Source organism: Electrophorus electricus, chromosome 5 (genome assembly GCF_041902795.1).
Source record: "Electrophorus electricus isolate QZ-2024a chromosome 5, ASM4190279v1, whole genome shotgun sequence".
In the NCBI taxonomy this organism is placed as follows: Eukaryota; Metazoa; Chordata; class Actinopteri; order Gymnotiformes; family Gymnotidae; genus Electrophorus; species Electrophorus electricus.
The window spans coordinates 3306685-3321977 of NC_137501.1; the positions used below are offsets into that span (position 1 = coordinate 3306685).

The window sequence follows — 15293 nt, forward strand, 5'->3', positions numbered from 1 at the left end:
CCGCACCTGTCTGTGTGTTTATCACCTCTCACATATTATATGTCGTATATAAAACACAGACATTCTTTACACTAGCCGTGATATATAACAAATGTAACTTAAGGGGTCGAAACTTTTTTTTTTCCATAGACCATGGTTTATGGGGGGTGGGGGGTGGCAGCCTATAATATTGCCAATATCAAATGTCAATTAGCAAGTGGAGCAAAAATTTAAGAGTTTGTAATGCACCAAAAAATACAGACAAAAGGGTCAGAGGTTAAAAGTCACATTCTTCCGTTGGACAAAAATCAGAACGAACGCTTCACTTGCTGCTTGTCCGTGATGTCGTGCGCGCCATCCACCAACACGCAATGCTGCCACGAGGGAACCCACTGAAGGCTCGCCATCTTCCCACCAAACCATTCGGCATGCAGCGGCAGGTGGTGCGTTTACAGATGCGCGGTTTCCCAAAGTCACGCTCATGCTTGGAGCTGGACGTGAAAAGGGGAAGAGGGCATAGCCAAAATGTCTTAAACACAACGGGCTAAAGCTCCACTGGAACGTGACGGCAGAGTAAGCAGTTTACAGGCACGTCAAATGACTTCATTTCATCCTCAAACAAAGTTATGTGGTTGGACGTCAAGTGCGTCATAAATTTAGAAATTTAATCAGACAGCAGCTGTGAAAAATGGTGATGATATAAAGGTTCTGTGCAGTGCAAATGTATTGATTTATTGATAAAATATCCTCTCCCTTATGCGCCCCGAGTCAGATTGCACTGTGAAGTAGCTCGTTTACACCTAACCCTAACCCTGACCCTGACCCTATTCCTAATCCTATTCCTAATCCTAATTCTAATCCTAATCCTAACCCTAACTGTGAAGGAGCTCGTTTACGCCTAATCCTAATCCTAGCCCTAACCTTAATCCTAATCCTAACCCTAATCCTAGCCCTAACCCTAACCCTAACCCACTTTGAGTTTACCAGGGCGACGGCGTTAGAAGCGGCCGGCCCGCGCGTGTGTGTTCTGCCAAGGGCCTTAACTCACGTGCGGCTGGCTCCCTTAAGATGGCTCTCGTAGTGCGCCACCCTCTGGTGGACGTGCGCACTGCTGGCCAACAGGGCGGCGAGGTTCCTGAGGGGGGCTGAGGCAGGCACCTCCGCTGCTCGCTCCTCCAGCCTAGCCAGGAGTGCGGAGGTCGCACGGCCGCATGCCTCCACGTAGCAGGAGCGGACGGGGAGCAGGGCAGGGTCCTGGCATGCCACGGCCAGGGGGAGAAGGGCGTCTGTCTGCTCTGTCACGTCCGCGCAGAACTGCACAGCAGGAGGTGACGGAGACCTTTCAGAGGGAGCTCAACGTACAATGATATTTAAGACGAATCCGAAAAATGGACACAATCGATTGCTCCTAAACTCTTGGAAGGTTGTGGTCCAGGTTAAAGTTCAAAACTCATCTAGGAGGAACTTCTTCAGGAACTTTTCAAACGCTGTAAACCACTGACAGGGGACAAAGCAAACACTACCAATAAAACATCCAACTTCACTCTCTGAACTCAAAACTTTGCGACTTTAACTGAATAAAGCTCAGTTAAAGGACGAGCACCGCAGTGTGTATCGTGTTAGAGGGACTGAGCCCTGCATGCAGGTGTGCTTGCGAGAGACGGTCCCACCGGTCACCCCTGCTGTGGCATTTGGAAAAAGCAGTAATACTATATCTCATGTTTCCAGGTTTGGACTGGAGACAGGCCCGGAGCCCGGAGTGAGCGCGCGATTCTGAGAACGTGTGCCCGCCTGGTTTGAAACCAGGACCCCTACAGGTTTATCAGCGGCTCGGAGCACACCCGCCTTCCCCCCCCCGCCGCTGGGGCCCCCTTCAACGAAGACGTCACTCCAGATCCTTCCGGAAGAGTCAGAGCAGCCCTGTTCCCTCCCTCCCTCCCTCCTTCACTCCGCTCTCATGTGGTCCTCATTCCGAGCACATCAACATGGATGGCTGATGTGGATCAGGCCTCACCATCGAGTGTTGGCTGCGTGCGCCCGAGTTCGCCGCCAAATTTATTCACCTATAGAAATGAGTTACAACACCGGGCCATTCGAAAGCAGTAAAACATGCGTGTGTCCACCCCACACCCCCAAACCCCCACCCCACCAAGACCCCAATGGGAGTTGCCATGTCCTGAGGCCTTGCCAAACACAGGGAGTACCAGAACACTTTTTAAATGGAAACATCCCCCGGACCATCAGACAGACGGCGGACGAGTGAGAGCGAGAGGTGACATCATGCTACTCCGCTACACATCAGCGCCGGTCTTCCGTAGAACCCCCACCGCCACACACACACACACACACACACACACACGCCACCCCCCAAAGCTCGACGATGGAGCATTTAGGGGGGGGGAGGTCCGCCGTTGTCCCGGACCTGCCGTTTTCCCGGCGGAAGGTGACAAGAACTTCAGAGGTGTCTAGGAGATTTATGGCTTTCCCAAGCCGGACACGCCAGCCTCCAAGCAGCCTGTAACCAGCGCAGATCAAAGATATGGATCCAAACTAGACAGCAACCGCAAGGTTCCTCCTGGGCGAGGCCATAAAACATTTAAGAGCTTCACTCCGTCGCCGAGCTTTTTAACGGGGAGTTTTGAATGACGCTAAATTCCAGGCCCTTACCAGGAGACAGAAGGTTAAGGGCGACGCTGGGCTCAGCATGGGATGGTCAATAACCCAGGTGCGATTCTGGTGTGATAAATAGCCCTCGCCAGCGCTAGAACCGGAGACGCGGGCCGTCCGAACCCAGGTGCAAATGTATGAATATGAATGCGTGAAATATTGATTCCATTACTGCGTTTGCGCGCGCCTGGTCCTGTCACCTGCTCACACACATGTCAAAAATGGGAGGGGGGGGTGGTTAGGAGGGGTCATCTCCGAGTCGTGGACCGGCGGGGAATGCAAATAAATGCAGCAGCTGACCTTTAAGTCAGGGACACTCATTCTGAGGCTCTGACCTACAGGTAAACATGTTGTACAGCTCTTGAGTATGGACAAATTCTGACACGCTGTGATGATGCCATCACAGCGGCGGAATTACGATCAGGCGGCGATGTCGAGAGCTCCGGAGAGGCAGCCACGTTCAGCACCGTTGCGCTGATCACACGGTACCATACGATTCAGCGTCAGGTCACGGAAACCCAGCCGCGCGCATGCTCGCTCGCATGATTCCTTCTGCGGCGTTAAGCATGCTTAACGTGTTCCTGGCAGCTGTGGGAATAGCCGTGGGCTGTGCCTAGTTCGGAGTCCGGTGGTCCGGGGCGGGCCGAGGCATAAACCTCGGGGATGGCCTCAGGCTGGAGAAGAAACAGATGTGTGCAGGTGAAGGAGCAGAGCTATGGCCCTCTAAAGCACGCCAGCTAAGAGACCCAACGATGCCACAGCAGAGAGGCAGGAGATATGGGATAAGGCCTATAGGATATATGACTCCCAGCTGGAAGGTGCTATCGCAGGATCAGAGATCCGGCCTTATCCAAAGCAAGAGTGTGTTGAACTGAGCTATTTGGGATAGAGGGAAGAAACCAGGGGATAGAATGAGATAGAGAAACCTAACATGGTCTCATATGCAGTCTTCCTTTTGATAGTGAAATGCAGTTTCCCTCTAGAGCCACTATCACCCTGCTGAATTGTTACCGTTAGTCCGGCTGTCATCTGAAAAGCAAACCTATCGGTAACTTGCCTTGGCTATCCTCTTGGGCACGTCTCTCTCGAGACCGGGCGGGTGAGAGTCCTGTCCGAGGGGGGTGTGGACCAGGGGGAGGGGCTTGGAGCGGGAGGCGTGCGTGCTCTCCTCCTGCTGTAGAGCGTCTCTGCACACCTCCTCCAGGACCAGCTCGACGGAGCGAGACATTTGAGGAGTGAGCTGGTGAAACGCGGCCCTCCAGTCGAACTCCAAACGTACGGTCTACACACGCGTACGCATGCATGCACGCGTGCACGCACGCACACACACACACACACACACACACACACACACAAATGACCGATTACCAACCAGCACAATTAGCAACGTGGTCTAATGTTCAAGGTCACTCTTTCTAATTGAAAGCATTGAGGCAGTCATGGACCAGGCGCGTCTGTGTTGTGTTTATGTCTTATGCGCTGGCCACAGGGTGGTAGGCTCACCTCTGTCTTAGGGAACAGCCTCTCCGGAGGAGAAGTCCTCCCATCCAGCACAGTTGACTCTATATCAGCCCCAATGTTCTTTAGGAGATCTACACACACACACACACACACACACACACACCATGACAGAGAGAGAGCGAGAGAGCTTAACCTTCATTAACACTCCATTGCAGGTCTAACAATCAGTGGCTGCTCTAAACGATACAAAAAGTAGGAACATAAAAAAATTACAGATTAAAAAAAAAAAAAAGAGACTCGCACCCCTGACTTTCCAACAGTTTACAGCAGTCCGCCGCGAGCATTACACAGAAACACAGTGGATGTAGCATGAACCAGGCCTATCACGGTCACACGCCAAGATAGGAGAGAACTGGTTCCATAACCGCAGGCTGACATATTTAACTCCGCTGTTCTCTTCTCTGCACCAGTGACCTAAAAATGACTGCCATGCCTCGCAGGGAAGAGACGCGGGAGCAGGGAGAAGAGCCGCAATTATTGCAGAGAGGGAGCGGCGTCGAGTCCGAATCGGAGGCAGCGGAGCCGATTCGAACCCCAGATAGCTTCAGCCGTATCCGGGGTAATCCACAGCCGGGTGAAAGGGAGGATAAGTTTGTGGGCATGTGTGTGTCCGTGTGTGTCTGTGCGTGTGTGTAGGCAGCAAATTAAAAGTGCATGCATCAAGACCACATTTTTCTAATCAGAAGCCTTGGTTGTGAGACCCCAGGCGAGGCAATTTAGCTTAACAAGAGCGCTCAGCGCGGTGGGCACTGAAGAGAAGCAGGCTGCTCACATGTCACTCTTTGACCTTTAAGCTCATCTGATGAATTTCTGGTAATTAAGTCATTTGATTGCCTGAATTAATGATTTGGATAACTGCCCTTTAAAGGCTGTTTACTTCTCTGTAAATCGAGGTCTTTTCTGCATGTCTTGTTTTTTAATGTAACCTTTATAGAAATTACTACATGCACCAGTCACTTTCATGGCAAGTGTGTGTGTGTGGGGGGGGGTACCTCAGCTCTTAATTTTCTCAGTGAAGGAAGGGGTGAGTGAGAATGAGTCAAAGACAGAGAGAGAGTCAGAGAATGATCCGGACAGACAGAAACCGCCAGGGCAGAGATTGAGTTATAGCGTATGTATCAGAGTTGGTTTGCCGAACGTGAACCACCACTGTGTCAGATGCACTTGGGGCCACTGACCCTTAGCTCCGACGCTGCAGTCATCCTCCCCAGGGTGGTGGAGGGAGCCCAGGACGGTTGCCAGATCCTCCACGCTTTGCTCCATCTCGAGCAGGGTGGCGGCAAGCTGCGTCAGGCCCCTCAGCTGGCGGGAAGTCAGGAGGACATGCCGCCCTTTTCCTGGAGATTCTGGAGGAGCTGCAGGAGGACACAACGCTCAGGTTATTGCCGCGCCGACGTGTGGACGGTGCGGCTTAAGAGGACCTTACCACGACAACTTCGGCACTTTTGCATGGGTGCAAACCCTAGAGCCAGAGTACCACACACACACACACACACACACACACACGCACGCACGCACGCATGCACGCACGCTTTCCGTCTCAGGCTCCCGGCCCCTGAACACCCCTGCTGCTCCACGGGCGAGCACAAACGTTTGCCCTGCGCTTCACGCGCCTGTGACCCCCGTCTCAAACATGGCCTCCCCTCCCTGCGCCTACCGCTGTCTGAGTCCTCAGCCCTCAGGCTGCCCTGCGTCCGCTGAGGTCTTTGGGAGCGGATGGAGGGCAGCAGAACGAGGGGAGACGAGGCCCCGATAGCTGCGCCATTCTTGCCTCTAGATGCTAATGTAATTTTGTCACATTGCTATAACAAATCTAACAATATGGCAACATTCTTATCCCCTTGTTTCCTCCAGCTTAACCAGACATGGGGGGAAATTAGGGATGGCGAGACTATAAATATGTTTACTTGTGCGCAAACACCCTCCCCCACCGTCACACGTCAGTCTGTGTGGAGGATTACCCGACCGTAGAAGTTACTCCCGCAGCGAATCAACGAGTGGCCGCCTCGCAGCAAAATAGTGCGAGTTTGAATGTGTGTGAATGTGCGTGTATGAGGGTTAGCTCGTGTGTGAATGTGTGTATATATGAGGGTTTGCATACGTGTGTGTGTGGGTGTGTATGCGTCTCCAGCACTTCATTAATGGGCCCCAGTGGGAGCAGAGAGCCTATAGACCACTGCATGAGAGATGACTGCACGAATGCACAGAGAGCCACTCTAGACTCCATGAGCTATACATAACGCAACAACACAGCCTCTTCCCTCATGATGGACACTGAAATGCATGCTGCGCTCCACGCTGACCCCGGCACGTGTACCCAGGTATACAACACTCAGATACCACCTCCATCCTCCTTAGAAATTAGAGTGGCCCTGTCATACAACGTGATGTAAACTATGAAAGACCTGGAGTCCATTCAAAAACAACAACAACAACAACACAACAACAACACAACAACAGGTGCAACAACAGTGCATTTCACAAGCTTTAAATGGTTTGCCTAGAAATGCATTTCTTGGAAGGTATCTGGGCTCTCAACAGCCTGGTAGTACTCAGACAATAAGGTATCTAGCTAAAAGGTGTAATCATATACCATTTGATGCACACAAAAAAGGCTTTACAAACTGCTGATTGGTTTAATCCTCCCCCCACACGCCCACCCTGAGTAACACCATCATCATCATGAGAGTGGATAACATCAGAAGGCTATTTTTCATTTCCTGTTATTTCTCTCTTTGCTTTCGACATAATACTGTGTTCCTTAGGTAGCAACCTGAGTGCTATAACACAGCAAAATCCCAGTTCCACGTCCTAATCCCAGATTGGTCTGACTTTCTCTGCCTTTGTCTTTCTCAGTGTGTGTGTGTGTGTGTGTGTGTGTGTGTGTGTGTGTGTGTGTGTGTTTCGCTCCAGCTCTACCCTTGAACCCAGGTCACCTGCGCAGCCGACACTAACTCACACTTACGCCTGGCGTCTCACCTTCATGTTTAATAGCCTGCTGTCAGGCCGCCTCGTCCCGCTCCCGAGCCGCTGTGGCCCGGCTATTTATTGCCCATCCATTAATGGCTTATTAAGCTCATGCTCTCATAGCTAACCATTAGCAGCCTGCACGGGGAAGGATGGCCCGGACTCTGCAGGCATAATGGGGGTTATTACAACATTGCGACGAGGAGGAGGCTAGTGTGCTGCTGGCAGCCAGCCGTGTCATTTACGGTCCGAGGAAAGTGAAGCCAGGGTCACAGCGGGGGGCGTCGGCGGGGCACGGCTCTCCGTGTGGGCGGGAGGTGTAAGAGGCGAGAGAAGACTGGGTGCGGGAGCGGACGAGCCGCCTTCGCGGCGTACTCGCGTCAGGCGAAGGAGCCCGTCGCCGACCGCGGGGGCTGGTTCGTTCGCCAGGTCACCGGTCCCGGCAAAACACCGCCGCGACAGGCCGCAGTACTGCAACCGTAGGCCGCGAGAACTAACCGAAGGCGGTGCGTCTAGACAAGAATTTATTTTTGCATTTAGGGTCTTCAGAAAGCGGGGAAAAACTGTCCTCGCGGGTAAAACTGTATTGTTAAATGACAGTGCACTGTCCCGGCTTAAAGCTCTTTATCATATCCAGAGGGGGAAAAAAAACTAACTAAATAAACAGATGCAATTGTGAATGTAAATATAGGTCCTTTTCCTCGAAGGCACTATCCCAAATTACGCCTTAAACCAACAACAGAATTTGCGTCATGCATCTTTTGACTGACATGTACTACGGAGGGGAGGAGAGAGAGGGAGGGAGAGAGAGAGAGAGAGAGAGAGAGAGAGAGAGCGGCAGTGAAAAATGCAGGAGAAAGCGAAAGAAAAAAAAAAAGAAGAAATGAGATGTGGGGAGGGAGGGAAATCCCAAAACAGTTGTTATTGATTCCAGTGTTTACAGGCAGATAGTTTAGTGCCGTTTACAAAACAGAACAGATGCAGCCAGTGAGCAAAAAGGTAAACAATTGCTGTGTGGCAGGCGGCCAAATCCCAGGTCTGGCGTACTCCACTCTCGCTGAAGTGCTTTTCCCCTTTGGGCTGCACTTACTGCCACTTCATCTGCTCCGCACTTGCTCTCCCATTCTCTCCTTTCATTCGCTCGCACGCACGCACGCACGCAACGCGTCTGGTTGGAGACCGCGCCGTATCCCGCGCTGACCCATGGGGCCGGGCTCTACCTAGCCAGCCCATTAGTGTGGGGAATTGCGTGCGTCTGACATGGACCCTAAAAGCAATTATTAAATGCTTTTCACCAAATGATGCCCAGTCTCTTTGGGGAATGGGCAATCCTGCAATAATTTAGCCAATGATTTTATTTCCGTTCCTCTCCTAGTTCTCTCTCCCTCCCTCCCTCCCTCTCTCTCTCCCTCCCTCTCTCCCTCCCTCTCACTCCCTCTCTCTCCCTTCCTCCCTCCCTCCCTCTCTGAAGCCAGTTGGACCTCTCTGGTCTATTGCTTTTATTAGACCATATTAGGACCAGCTACTCATACCTGTTGTTTTAATCAGAGCAGGAGACAGGAGGGGAGGTTGGCGGGGGGGGTTTGATGGAGCAAGTGAGGGGCCCGATTTCACGCTCACAGCGTAACTGCCGGCGTCACCACGTAACCATGTTACGGTGTTTTTCCATTGTTGTTGCCCCGTGCAACCATGGGGGGAAAAAAAAAAAAAGAAAGTGCCACTGACAAGTTTATCGCGCGGTCGGATCAACGGCAGTATCCTCCGCTGACTCCGACTGACACAACAAAGGCAGCTCATCGCGTCGCAGGCTGAGATCCGCACAGATGCAGATGTTAACAGTGGCGCCAGGGGAATGAGGTGACTTCCCTATCAAAGCTGCCTCCTCCCACCATTCCTGTTTTAGTGGGGAGATGGGTCTCCAGAAATCACCGAGCGCAAGGCACGCGTGCTGGGAACGGGAGTCGGGAGCGGGGCACTTGTCAGGATCGCGGTCCTTATTGTGGTTACTGCTGAGGTCAAGGCCTGATTTTGGGACACATGTGAACATTCTAGGTTGAGGGTAGGTGTGTGTGTGTGTGTGTGTGTGTGTGTGTGTGTGTGTGTGTGTCTACACCCATTACACCCATACACCACACGCACGCACACGCATACAGTCCCCTGCACGTCCAAAGGCTTTGCCCACCTGGGCTGCAGGAGGGACTGATAGATCATCCTGCTGGAACCTTCTTGTCCTGATACATCCATGAAGCGTGGGAACGCAGGCTGCAGCTCCAGCGTGCCCTCACCACGCAGTCCCCCAGGACCGACTCCCACAGTTCAACCTTCATCCCAAACCCCACCCCACCCCACCCACTCATCACACTACCCTCCTTCTCGCTCTCCCACTGTCGCCTTCCACAGCAACCAGTTGAGTGATCCTGAGGGCTCTCCATTCATTAACCACGGCGCACAGCCCTGGCTCTGCTCACAGCCACGCTCGCGTCACAGACAGCCGTGCTGGTAAACAGCTCGGAGACAGCTAAGCCCGTGCCGGACGTGGGCGGGGGTGTGCGGATCGTGGTGCTCGCTGCTCCAAGTGGCATAATTGCACGTGTGCATGCGCCATCACGGCATGGATGATGGTGTGTGTAAACGCGGAGAGCGATACAATTTCCTGAAGTGTGACTTTATTAATCATTAACAAATGTTGTACAAGGGTGTGTGAGAGATTGCACGAGCACATGAACGCCGTGCTGTAGTTAGGGGCCATAGTGAGGGGCTTCTGGAGGGAAGTGTGTGCCCGGCACACTCCGCCCAGGTGACAACACTGAGGACACACACACACACACACACACACACACACACAAACACACACATACACACACATACACACACATACACACACATACACACACACACACATACACGCACACACACACACACACACACACATACACACGCACATACACACACATACACACGCACACACACACACACACGCACCCACACACACACACATACACATACACACGCACATACACACACATACACGCACACACACGCACGCACACGCACACACACGCGCACACACGCACCCACACACGCACCCACACACACACACATATACACACACATACACACACACACACACACATACACGCACACATACACACGCACATACACACACATACACACACACACACGCACACACACACACGCGCGCACACACGCACGCGCGCGCGCCTTTTCCCCCTGCGGTCCAGATATGGTGGTAAGGGTTTAAAGTGTGCCATTGCTCCGGATCAGCCAACCTGTGCAACAGACTGGGTTCTCACTCCATTACTTCCAGGAAAGTGTGTGTATGTGCGTGTGTGTGTATGTGTGTGTGTGTGTGAGTGTGCGTGCGTGTGCGTGTGTGAGCGCGCGCGCGGACTAAAAAGAACGAGGGATTAAAAAGCAAAGAAATGAAGGAAGAACACAGGCCTCTTTCTCCCAAATCTGGTGGAGGGGAGACAGCCCAGTGTCAGGCCTCCCCTCCAGGCCCGCAGCTCTGGAGAAGCTGTTAAATGCTTCGGCGCGCTGACGGCCCACCACGGCGGGGCTGGCGGCGCTCCCGCGGGACCCTCGCCTACCGCTCACCCGGACGCACGGCCCACCTGGAAAGATGAGCGCAACCGTGCCATCTCTCCACACAAAGAGCAGGAAAAAAAAACACCCAAAAAATAGCGCCGCGTGTCCGATTCATGTGTAGGATTAGCCGCGTGGCTAGATTAGCGTCAACGTTAGCAAGCGCCCGCCAGGACAGAAATGACCGGGGTCTTTCATAACACTTTACTCGCCCCGATAAAGGAAAGTGGCTGTGGGGTGATCGCCAAGGCGACGAGCGGGTAAATGACTGTGAACGGTGCTCATTAAAATTCTCTAATAGTACAATAACAGTTTTAATCTTTGAAGAGTGCCTCCAGGCACGTGTCGTAATCTCGCGCTCGCACTTAGCGCAGCCGATCGTCCACGTTAGCGCGCGCTCCAACACCACGGCCCGTGTGTGTGTGTGTGTGTGTGTGTGTGTGTGTGTGAGTGTGTGAGAGAGAGAGAGACAAAGGTGTGCGGAGCTAGTGTAACAAGCAGATTCACTTAAGTGAAGGAATTTGAAGAATATGGGATAGCAGTGCATTCTCTAAGCAAATTACTGAAAAATACGTAATATTAAAAACTTTAGTCCAAGGAGCCCAATTTTTTTTCTCCTTTTTACAGTTAGAAATTCTGATACAGATGTGATACAGCCAAATAAAACCACATGCCTGCTAAATTCAAGTAGCTCACCACACTCGTACCCATAATGCACTGCAGCAGCCATCTATAGCCAGTAGGGAGTGCAGATGGAACCCACCGACTGCTGAAGTCTTGCTGGCGCTCTTGAGCCCCTTCTCGCTGAGTGCGGCGTTATTCTGTGCCAACTCTACCTCCGTCTCCATGAAGGACACCAGCTCCTGCATGGCGGGGCCCAGGTAAGCCCCGTTCAGGAAAGCCACGATTTCCCGCGGCTCCGCTAGCCTGTTAAGGACGCGGACCTCCTCAGCAAGCATGGCGCGGAAAGTGGGGCTGACGGCCTGGAAGTGCTGAGCCAGGCCGTCGAAACCCCGCCTGTCGTGGCCACTCCCCCGGCCCAAAGCGCAGGCGCCGTTCCCGCGGATTAGGCCGCGAACCGCCTTGCTCTGCAGGGCCTGGTACTTGGCAAGAACCTCCTTTTTGGGGAGCAGGAACACGAGCTTCTGGAGGACGTGGCTTTTCTCGGGAGCCCCACGGACCGCCACGGGCCCCTCGGAGGACTCGGCAGGCGCCACCGCCGCTGCGGTCTGCAGCTTGCCCAGTAGATGGCGCTGTAGCAGGCGCCGGATGTCGTCCCAAGTGTCTTGAACCTCCAGGGCGAGGTCATCCCGCACGGAGCAGAGTGTGGGAGCAGGTGCACGGCCCTGCTCCGACAGTGGCCTTGAGCAGGGGAAGGCCACGCCACACTGAGACGAGACGCTCAGCAGCAAATGTAGAATGGCCTCCTCGCAAGCCTCCTGGGCCTTCAGCAGGTGGAGCTGCTCAAAGAAAATCGTGACCCAAACGTAAGAATGCGAGGCAAGAATAAGGACATTATTCAGTTACAGGGTTTTGGAAGACTTTTATTATGAAGTGCGATAATTGCATGTACTCTAAGGTTAACATGGCACTGCTGAGTCAGCGTAATGGGTTGGAAATGTTACCAGCGCTCTGAGGAAGTCCCGCAGCTCATGGCGGCTGGTAGAGACGGGGTGCAGGGAGCCCAGGTTACCCGGACTGAACCGCTGGAGACATTCTTCAGGACTGAGCACCTTCTCTCCTCCCAAGACCCCGCCGATCTTCCTCTGCAGGTCCTGCAGGTTCTGCTCAATACTACATAAAACACACACACACACACACACACACACAAGGGTTTTAGTCTTGGCATACAGCTCTCCACCCTTCAAACCGTAGCCCTGATCAAACCCCATCAGCTCTAATGAACACAGAGGTCAGTGTATTTGCAGTCGGTGAGTGTACGCATGTGTGCGCATGCATCCGTGTGTGTGTGTGTGTGTGTGTGTGTTCTGAGGATTTTGATACAGACTGGCAAAAAACGGCCCATTGATCTCTTTCATCAACCCAGCGACAAACTAAACTTCGCCATAACCACGCAGCCTCAGCACTTCTGTCTGAAGCTTACGTGATAAAATTAGACATGACATGCTCCAAGTCGCCCTCGCACACACACACACGCACACGTGTGCCCAGACGCTTCATTGCAATGCGGCGCGCGTCGGCGTGAGAGGCGGAGGCTGTCGGCCCGGCCCGCCTCAGGGCTCGTAAACGCTCGGCCGTAAACGCAGTGCAGCACGCCCGGCCAGATGCCTTTCAACGGCCGCGCATTAAATACCATTTCAAAGTGTCGTGCTTTTTATCTTGGAAGGGAAGCATAACAAACAAAGTGGCGTTAATTTTAACGGTGAACGCCCACGGTAAACTGCGGCGACGGCGAGCTGCGTCGGCCTCCGCTCCCTACGCCGGCTCCGCCGCCCGCCCGCCCGCCCGCGGCAGCCTGGCAAATGGGCCTCGCCGCGCCGTAAAGAGGAAATGTGCGCGGGGGCGAGAGCGGCAGGGACAGACTGCGCTGCAGCAGCGATTCTTCCTGTTCGGGCCTTTAATGTACGGCCCACAGCTCGCCGTAAAACGGCTCCGGCTAACGGCCGTAAACTGCCTGGTCTTACCGGCTGTGGACGCGACCTGCGGATTTGCGCGTGTGACCAGGCTGCAGGGCTTTGCTGTGATGAGCTGGCGGTTCTTGCTGGTCTAAGCCTGTGAGCTACATGAAGACCAGATTCTCCACTGCGGACGTCTTCAGATTCACCCTTGTTGGAGAACTGTTTTTTTTTTTTTTTTTTTGCTTTCTTTAAGAGCTTGAATGAGAGAATGTACTGCATGTTGCTTCTTGAAACAAATTCACATCGATTACATTCCCTTGTCAGGATTTGGAATACGCCCTTGTCAGGAAACGACATGCCATTTAAGTCTTGTGTGAAAAACTGTTAACTTAAGGACATCACTCTTGTTTAAACACTAGTAGACACCAGTTAATCGCGGTCGTCTTTTTAAGCATAAAGGGAGAGGTGTGCGCTGGGTGCGTTTACGGCGGCTCGTAAAGCAGAATTTGTGCACGGCTGTGTTGGGCACGACCAGAGAACTCCACTCCAACAGCCGGGCGGAAACGAGCCTCCATCTGTGGCCCCCCACAGCCCCAGTGCTCCATAAACCTCCCAACTCACACCCACACCCACACCCACACCCTCATCCTCCTGCCACAGTTGTCTGTCAGAGTCACACACACACACACACACACACACACACACGCTCGGGGCTGCGGCGGAGGCGATCTTGTTCTGGGCGTGGCTGGCGTCTATGTCACTCCGAGGGCACCCTGGCCTGCTGCCCGTCTGGGACTCTCGGTTAGGAACAGGCTGTGGTGCTGGGGTCAGGCTCCAAATGTGAGAACACCAGGAGAACACAGCGGCAAACCCGGGCGAAAGATGCATTTCCTAGGTTTTCTTAAAGAAACATTTAACTCTTCAACTCCATGGACATGGCAGTCCAGACGTCTTTTAGCTTTAGTGTCAGTTCACATGCAGTAAACAAACAAAAATAATAGTTAATGAATAATAAAGCGTAATAATATAATACAATAATATATAACTAAACAATAAGCCAGCGGTTTCAAATAGTTAAAATACTGATATCAGTGCATCAAAGAAATCTAAATCTAAACAATATTAAAAATGTGCAGACAGAAATTGTTGTATATAAGCTTGTGTCAATTACATTGGTTCCTCTTTACGCTTTCACTCTCTCTCCCACACACACACACACACACACACACAGAATCTCTCTCTCTCACACACTCTCTCTAACACCTTTGCTTCTTAGGTTTCTTCTACTTGCCATCCGCTCTTCTGTAGGATCTCATGTTCGATTAAAGGTGTGTGTGTGTGTGTGTGTGTGTGTGTGAGGCGGCCAGCTCTATCACAGGCAGCCTTTCCACGTTACCCCAGCGTATGACCTCTCCAGCACACGACAGCTAACAACCTACAGATCAGTCCGGCCTGCGGGATTAACACCGCCTCGTCTGGCCCACGGCGCAGGAAGAGGGCAGGCTTGGGAGAAAACAAGACAGCCAGACAATACCTCAGCAAACACACCGGGAGGGAAGACCAGAAAAGAAAGGATGGAACGGGTCGGAAAACGGAGGTCGAACAAAAGGAGCGGCAGAACTCCTCGCAGCCAAACAAAAGAGAGCGAGGACGAGAGAGGAAAGGTTGGCTTAAGCCTCATCCCCTGCTCGCTCCGTGTGCCAATCATGCCCCCGGAAACTGTAGTTGTGTCTCAGCTGCAAGCAGAGTAGACATAACAATCCAGAGAGGGAGAGGGAGAGAGAGAGAGAGAGAGAGAGAGAGAGAGAGAGAGAGAGAGAGACAAGAGAGAGAGAGAGAGAGAGAGAGAGAGAGAGAGTGAGAGAGAGAGAGAGACAGAGAGAGAGAGAGAGAGAGAGAGAGAGAGACAGAGAGAGAGAGAGAGAGACAGAGAGAGAGAGAGAGAGAGACAGAGAGAGAGAGAGAGACAGAGAG

The 15293-nt window shown here is 52.7% G+C and overlaps 1 protein-coding gene across 6 annotated transcripts in view; it reads right to left on the reverse strand.

Moving 5' to 3' along the window:
* kiaa0825 (KIAA0825 ortholog) overlaps positions 1 to 15293 on the reverse strand; it is an 86043-nt gene that overhangs the window by 63174 nt on the left and 7576 nt on the right. For all 6 annotated transcript variants that reach the window (XM_035530220.2, XM_035530219.2, XM_081715003.1 and 3 more), the window contains 6 exons: positions 12366 to 12534; positions 11504 to 12200; positions 5346 to 5522; positions 4150 to 4238; positions 3704 to 3928; positions 1028 to 1293 (listed from right to left, as the gene is read on the reverse strand). In XM_035530220.2, coding sequence (XP_035386113.1) covers positions 1028 to 1293; positions 3704 to 3928; positions 4150 to 4238; positions 5346 to 5522; positions 11504 to 12200; positions 12366 to 12534 — 1623 coding nt within the window. The remainder of the gene's footprint in view (positions 1 to 1027; positions 1294 to 3703; positions 3929 to 4149; positions 4239 to 5345; positions 5523 to 11503; positions 12201 to 12365; positions 12535 to 15293) is intronic.